An 8,154-nucleotide genomic window follows, 5' to 3' on the forward strand; every position below is an offset into this window, starting at 1 on the left:
GGAAATAAACCATGTGGATGTTGTTTGTAAATCATGCATCATGTTATGTATGAGTGTTTTAAAGTGAAAAATGTTTATATATGAACCTAACCGGAGAGGTCATGAATGAATTAACGTATAACTCTGACATTGGGGTGTGACAATTTAAAATCTCCTTTTAGCTCATGTTAATCACATGAGTTGGAGTATCCCTATAAGGCTGGAATACCCTAATGTGTTGCCGACAGTGTCATCTTGGTGAGAGTGATAGTGTCGGATTGTCCATTGTATGACAATTCGTCGACTACATGGACTCTCAGGCTAAATTCACAAAGTGTTTTCAAAATGGTACCACATGCATGTGAATCCATAAGTTAAATATGAATCATCCTACATGTGTCTATGTGTATGGGACATTTGAAGTGGATGTTGTGTGTTTGTGTGATACAATTATTTATAATATATATTTTTTCTTTATGTTTTTTCTAAGTTTTTAATGTTTGTGAGATGTATCTCACCCCTCATTTGTTTATCTTGTTTGTGTTTTGGCTGAATGTCACCCTTGTAGGTGAAACTCTACAAGATCATGATAATGATATTAAAAGAGAGGCTTAGGCCCTTGTTTATTGTCTTTTATTTTTAGTTTTATTTTGGGATTGTAAAGTTCTAATGGGTTATGATATCCGGGATTGATTTCATTGTTTATGTCTATATTTTTTTTAGACTAAATTAGTAATTTTTATTTCTTAAAGTTCATTATGTTTTAAGAAATTGTACGATCAAATATTAGCTAATATATTTTTATTGACAGTTTTAGTATTTATTTGAGTTACATATGTGATGACATTTGTCACATGATTATGAAAGTTTTAAATTTACTAATTTATTTTTAAATAAATTATTTATTTAATTATTAACTATGTAGTAAATGGGTGTCACAATATTCACATAATTGATATTTTAATGTATAAATTCAATGATATAAGAAAATTATTGGATTTTTTCTTTTCTCTAATTTGATTATGAAGAAATTGAAAGGAAAGAAAACAAAATATGTATGTAAAAAAAACATAAATATCTTAAATAAGAAATAAGACATGACATAAATTAGGGTATTATTTTGTCTCTATTTACCTTAACATAGAACTTGAATTTATTTCTCGCTACGACAAAATGCCAAAATAGCGGTAGATTGTTCACTACGCCAACATGAAATAAATATTTTTAAATGTAAGTGACAATTAGACCATCACTATTGAATTTCTAATTTAGAACATGATCAAGCTTATCAATGTAACAAATGATTCGTAAATTCTATAATATTTTCATAAGAACTTCCACCTTCAGCGGTAGCTCTTACAGCTAAAGTTTTCCACTGAATGGCATTGGTTTTCATCTCTTTGTCTCTATCCATTATCTCTTTTATACAATGTTTTAGAGCTTCTCGCCGCACAATATTTTTCTCATCAACTGGAGTTCGAATACCTATTTTCCAAACATCGGCAATAAGCTTTGCGTTTGTTCTCTGATCTGACCAACATGGTATTGCAATTGTGGGGACTCCTAAGCACAAGGTTTCTAATATGGAATTCCAACCACAATGTGTCACAAAACAACCCACAGCCTCGTGAGCAAGAACTTTTAATTGGGAGCACCATGTCACTACCAAACCCTTTTCTGTTATTTTCTCAAAATCTTTAGGGAGTTTAATTTCTTCAGAAGCTCTGACCACCCACAAGAAATAGCTCGAGCACTCTCTCAAACAACAAGCTACTTCTTCCATTTGTTCCTCACTCATGGTAGCCATACTCCCAAACGATACATAAACAACAGACCCTTTTGGCTTATCATCTAGCCATTCCACGCATTCTTCACTCTTGAATTGTGTAACCCCATAATCTTGGTCATCTTCGCATTGCTTATCTAAGAAGAAAGATGGCACATTTGGTCCTATGGTCTTAAATTTTGGCCAAATCTTCACAAACCAATCTACTATCTAAAAATAATGTATAGTCATTATATATAACTCGCATGTGAAACCCATTAAATAACAATACTTCTTATTGTAAGAAAGTGAGAAATACAAATAAGATCATTAGATTATATTTGAACCATCAACAGAAAAATACAGATAACTTTTTAAATAATCATATAATATCACTAATTAACTTTTAATCTTGTCTATACACATATAATTGGATAACTATTTATAGTTCTCTTTTCTCATAATAAAAAAATTGATGACTTAATATATCATATGGATGATTAAAATTAAAAGTTAATTATCACGTGACTACTTAAAAAATCGTATGTGTTTTTTCAATATTAATAGTTCTAATATGATCTAATAATTTATATTTCTTCCATTTTTTACAATAATTTATAATAATGCATGTAACTTTTTTTTTCTTACCTCTTTATCTAGCTCATTGAACGTGTTGCATAGGATCCAATCGGCTTTGTCGATATTGGAGAACTGAGCCACAACAAAATCAAGCAAAGAAGGATCTTCATCAAAGAAGAAAGTAGGCATGTCCTTAAGATGAAGCTTGGGCAAAGCAGGAAGGGAAATATCATGTTCTATGAGTGGAGCTTGAAGCTTTCCCAATTGGACATGATAATATATACTATTCACAGTCATATTTTGAGTGAGATAAGCAGCACCAACTATCCCAAATCTCTTAGCCACATCTAGTGCCCAAGGTAAGAATGCATCATAAACAACACAATCAACATGGTCATTTGATTTACCAAGTTTCTCAAGAAGCTCAGCAAATGTTTCTGGCCCAACTTGCCAAAAGCGATCTAAATATGCCTTGGACCCTCCAGCCTCTTTAGGCCCCCCTAGGTCAAAACCATCAGAGATTGTTTCAAGTACAATAGAAGGTGGCACTTTTTGCAAGTTATTATAGAAGAAACGAGTTGTAACAAGTGTTATTCTCACCCCTTGATGTTCCAATAGCTTGGAGAATTGAAGCATGGGATTGATGTGTCCTTGAAGTGGATATGGTAACACAAGACAATGTGCTCTCCTAGCCATGCTTTTCTTCTCCATTTTTCTGTGTGATGTTGGAGAAGAGAGAAGAGGGTTGATATTTTATTCAAGGGTAGAACTTAGAACCTAGAGAAGGACAATTTGTGGACGGCACGTCACAAAACATAGTGTTGCCATACGCTTAATACTAGTCAGCAATTCGTGAAGAGTCTGAATTGGATTTGTGTTCCGAATAAAGAACTTTATTAATTATATATAATTTGTACTATATCTGCATGTTTTGTAGTTTTTTGTATCCTTTTCTTTGTACTATTTGCATGTTGGACGGATACTAAAGGGGGTCCACAACATTAACTTCAAAGTAAAAAAATATCCGTATTAATGTTGAATGTTGACTCATACGTGGTAAGAGGATGAATAAAGTAGGATATTTTTTTTGTGCGGGATGTGTGGAAAACGGAACCAGAAAAAAAAAAGCAAGAAAATTATGCACAAGGAAAAGCTATGCACATGTTATCCGCAAGTAGAATGTTACACGTCTCATGAGTAGGTTTACCTAGAAAGTTAGTTAGTTATTATCATTCATCATCTTAGTTGTAACTAGACCTGGGTAAATGTATTTGAGTCCATGGGCTACCCACAAAATTCCTATTAATTCTTAATCCGCATGATACATGGGTCATGTTTTTTAGAGTCCCTTTAAATTACGGATTTTTTAGTTCAATCTATTTAACTTACGGGTTATATTAGTTTTACCCACAGATTTTACGGGTTCCATGGGTTCTGTTATAATTTAATATAAAATAATAATAAATAAGAGATATAAATTGAGTATAAAAATAAAATTAAGAAAATATAGAATGTAAATACTTTATATATTATTAAATGGTTGATGAATGATGAAAATATTTTAATTTGGTATAAAATTATAGATGAACTAAACATGATGTAAAAAAATACTTTTTAGGTACTTAAGATGCAAATTATGTTACTATTTTGGAGAAATAAATTTTTTAATTAGACATTTTATAGTTAGTTTTTAAAATAGGTCAAATTTTATATTTTAAAACTTAATTTTCTGTATTATTAATTATTTTTGTCTAATGCGGTTGATCTGCTAAATCCATGGACTATGCGGGGTTGGTATGGACTTGCTGAAATTGAGCCCGTTTAAAATGTGGGCTTCATGGAACGGGTTTCACGGTTTGTGGTGGGTGGGCTTACCCGGATGTCGAGCTCTAATTCTAACCAATCAAAGGAGTAAATGATGCAATGTGATAAAATGAATGATAATAAAAATATGAATGCCATTATTTGATTTTATTGAATTAGGAGGCTTTGGTTCTACTTTTGACATAGTTATAAAATTGGAATGATCCAACCAGTCGGAACGGTTCAACCGGTTGGACCAATTTGATCGGGACCTAGTGTCCTAGGTGGTCCGGTTAAGGTGTAGGACCAAAAAATGTGATTTAATCTGGTCAAGTGATAGCCATCAAATTTATTGGGTTTTCATATGTATTTTGTGATGTTTATTTGACATTTTAGCTAACTTTAGGCCTTGCTTTGAATCAAATTAACTTTAAATTTAATTTTTACTTTGTCTTAGGTAGAATTTTATGTTTTAGTTATTTTTAATGAATTTTTTACCGTCTTCAGCAAAAATAAGTCATTTTGCCTAAAGCTCCAGAGGCCCAAAATCAACAAAAAGTTATGGAATGAGAAATTGCAAAAATTGAAGATAAAAGTTAGGAGAATCAAGTGCAAGATATTTTTCAAGGATAAATAGAAGAAAATGATTATTTGAATTAAATAGATATATTATTTGTTTGTAATTTCTTGTGATTATCTCCTTAATTAAACCTAGTTACAATTTTATAAATATGAGACTAAGCATTCATTGTAACGGTGTAGAAGTCCTGAGCAATTTTTAGAATTATATTTTAGACTTTCACCTACTAGACGTCTTCATTATTCCATTAGACACTCTATGTTTTATTGTATTATTTTTATAAGTGCAATTCCGTCCACCTAGGACAAAAAAGGATGAACCTTGTTTCGATTTAATTCTATCAATTCAATACTTCATCTTGAGTTATTTATTTGTTTTCGTACTTAATGATTTTATTTAATTGGTCATCTTATAGATGAATTTATGAATTGACTTCGCTTTGGCTAGCCTTGTTGAAACCCGAACATGAATCAAGTACCTAATTGCAATTATCTCCAGGGATAGAGTAATTTTGGTTAAGCCTCGCTAATTCTCAACCATTAATGTTGATTACTTGTGTCTGTATGTCTAAGGAATTGGGCAAGTAGTTTAGAATCTACAATCATATGAGAGCTGGGGTAGAATACATTAGTGAATTGAGAATGAGCAAGAGAGATGAGTTGAAAATTGCGAAGTTATAATAGATCAAGCGAATTTCAAGTCCAAACCTAGACATTCATTCATCAAGATCGACGTCACTATCCAAGTCTAGTATTTCTATCTTTACTTAATTATTTTTTGGCATTTAATTTTTATTGTAATTTATTTTATGCTATTTATTTCGTGATAATCATGTATTTCTTGGCATCTTTATTGTAATTACATGAAATTTATTCTTTATTCCTTTCAGAGACGAACTAGATGATAATTTAGTTACTACATCAAGATTGAAATACACTTGACCTATAAGTTGAATCTAATGTGAAATAAAATCCTAACAACGGGTTTGGTGAAATCTAATGACTCATACCTGATTGGCCCGATTTGACCCAGTTGATAATTTTCTTTTATTTTTTTTTTACAATTCCTATAACATGTTAAATTTTTAATAGCTAACTATTGAATAACATATAATATGCTTCTTTACTATTTTTTTTTCTTGATAACAACAAATATATTGTAAGTAATTATTATCATATTAATCATGGTATGATTTTATTATTTATGTGTTTTATACATCTTTATCAGACTTTTTTATGGTCTGATAACTTTTGTATTTAGTCCTAAAAAAATAATAGTTTTCTTAATTATTTAATGATAATACCCACAAAATAATTTATAGTAATAAATGATTATATAATATTTATAGTTTGATTATAACAATGACTTTAATTTTGGAGTATAAAAATATGAATTAATTACATTTTGTTAGGTATTATATATATACATATATATTTTAATTTTTTAATATATATACCGGGTCAACCGGCTCAACAAGTGACCCACTAGTTGGACCTTTGACCTAGTGTCTCGACCGGGCCAATTTCCATAACACGGACATCTAAATCTCCTAGGTCCCCCTAGTCTTCAAAATATTTTTGTTTGGAGTAGTGATACACAAACATCCATTTATTTTAAACACTCCATCAATACCTCTTTTTTTTTTATCTATTTCTCTCTTCTTATTACATCATAAATTCTATCATATTTATATTTTTCTCTCTCTCCCTATGTGTCTCATATCATAATGAATATGTTGGAATTTTAGGGGATCCTTATGAAATACCAATAACCACCAAGAATAAATTATATCAGATTATCAAGAGGGGTTATGAAGAATACCTAAATCCATTGTACGCAGTGGAATTAATGATTATAAGGACTAGTCGATTTAGTGATCTTCCTCAACCAATTGTTGGGACCTTCGTTTTCTCGTTAGATGGGCAGAAGAGAATATGGTTTCTTTATTTGGTGTATTGGGGACCACAATCGTGCTTTAGGATTTTAACCTGTTAGAGTTTCCATTATTTCCTAACGGGTCAAATCGATTTTCGCTTATTAGGCCCATATTAATTTCTGATGATAGTCTAATAGACTCACCAAATTAGATTACTTATATTGAGCCTATAAAAAATATAAATAACTAATATAAATGTTATTATATAATATGTAGCCACATTAATTATGAATTATAAAATCACTTGAGCTTCATATTAACTTTAGACATTTATACTACAAAAGTCTTTAAGCGCGCAATCATATGCTATTTACTTTTAGACTTCCCTTAAACAATTTGGTCCATCTTATATAGTAACACGGAATTGTTGTAGTTTTCATCATAATCCAACGTGATTGAGCTACAATGATCACCAATGTCACATATACTTGATGACATAAATCAAATATGGATAAGCGGCATGAAAATAACATGTAATGTGATTTTATTCATGTTCATTTCCAACTAGTCCAAACTTTATTTTTTATAGAGATCAATCCAAACACAACATGAATATTGCAAACAAAACAAGCTCAGAATGAAATGATAAACTTCGAATTTATTTTATAGAAAATTTAGCCTATACAAATATGAAAAAAACATAAAACATAGAACATAAATGGGACTCCCACTAAACTAAAATACTATAAGGAACCATACCCATACAAGCAATGTGCTCATGAAAAAACTTTAGGTACCAAACCTTTCGTAACCGAGTCAAGTAGCATATCGTTAGTCCTTAAATGTTCTATGGAAATATGTTTATTCTAAACTCTTTGCTTAACAACCAAAAACTTGATGTCAATAAACTTTGATTTGTTGTATTCTTATTGTTATGGGAGTAAAGAACTGTCGATTTACTGTCACAATAAATTTTCAATGGTCTTTCAATGCCATCGACCACACGTAAACCAGTAACAAAATTTCCCAACCATATCCTATGGTTGGATGCCTCAAAACAAGCAATTAACTCCACAACCATGGTCGAAGGAGCTACAAGAGTCTATTTAGCAGACTTTCAAGAGATAGCTCCTCCAGCCAACATAAATATGTATCCAAATGTAGAGTGTTTGCTATTATGACATCCAGTAAAATTAGAGTCTGAGTACCCAATGATCTCCAAATTATAAGACTTCTAATAAGTGAGCATGTATCATTTTTTTCTCTTCAGGTAACGCATCACACGTTTTGTTGCTTTCCAATGCTGCATTCCAAGATTACTCAAATATTTACCCAAAACTCCTATTACAAATGCTATATCAAGACAAGTGCAAACTTGAGCATACATTAGACTTCCTACTGCTGGTGCATAAGGAATATTTTTCTTCTTTATTCTTTCAAGGTCATTACTTGGGCAGTGTTTGAGACTAAATTTGTCTCATTTTGCTATCGGGGTATCCTATGGTTTACTATCTTTCATGTCGAATCTATCTAGGACCTTATTGATATAACTCTTGTAACAACCTTAGGATA

The 8,154-nt window shown here is 31.0% G+C and overlaps 1 protein-coding gene across 1 annotated transcript; it reads right to left on the reverse strand.

Moving 5' to 3' along the window:
* Positions 1–1,086: 1,086 nt before the first annotated feature.
* On the reverse strand, positions 1,087–3,136 carry LOC100795128 (mogroside IE synthase). The gene is made up of 2 exons (XM_003554553.5): positions 2,393–3,136; positions 1,087–1,975 (listed from the first exon to the last, which is right to left on the reverse strand). The coding sequence occupies exons 1-2, from the start codon at positions 3,032–3,034 to the stop codon at positions 1,268–1,270; spliced, it is 1,350 nt and encodes a 449-aa protein (XP_003554601.1). The 5' UTR covers positions 3,035–3,136; the 3' UTR covers positions 1,087–1,267.
* Between the last annotated feature and the right edge of the window lie 5,018 nt (positions 3,137–8,154).

The sequence above is a fragment of the Glycine max genome, chromosome 19, assembly GCF_000004515.6.
Source record: "Glycine max cultivar Williams 82 chromosome 19, Glycine_max_v4.0, whole genome shotgun sequence".
Classification (NCBI taxonomy): domain Eukaryota; kingdom Viridiplantae; phylum Streptophyta; class Magnoliopsida; order Fabales; family Fabaceae; genus Glycine; species Glycine max.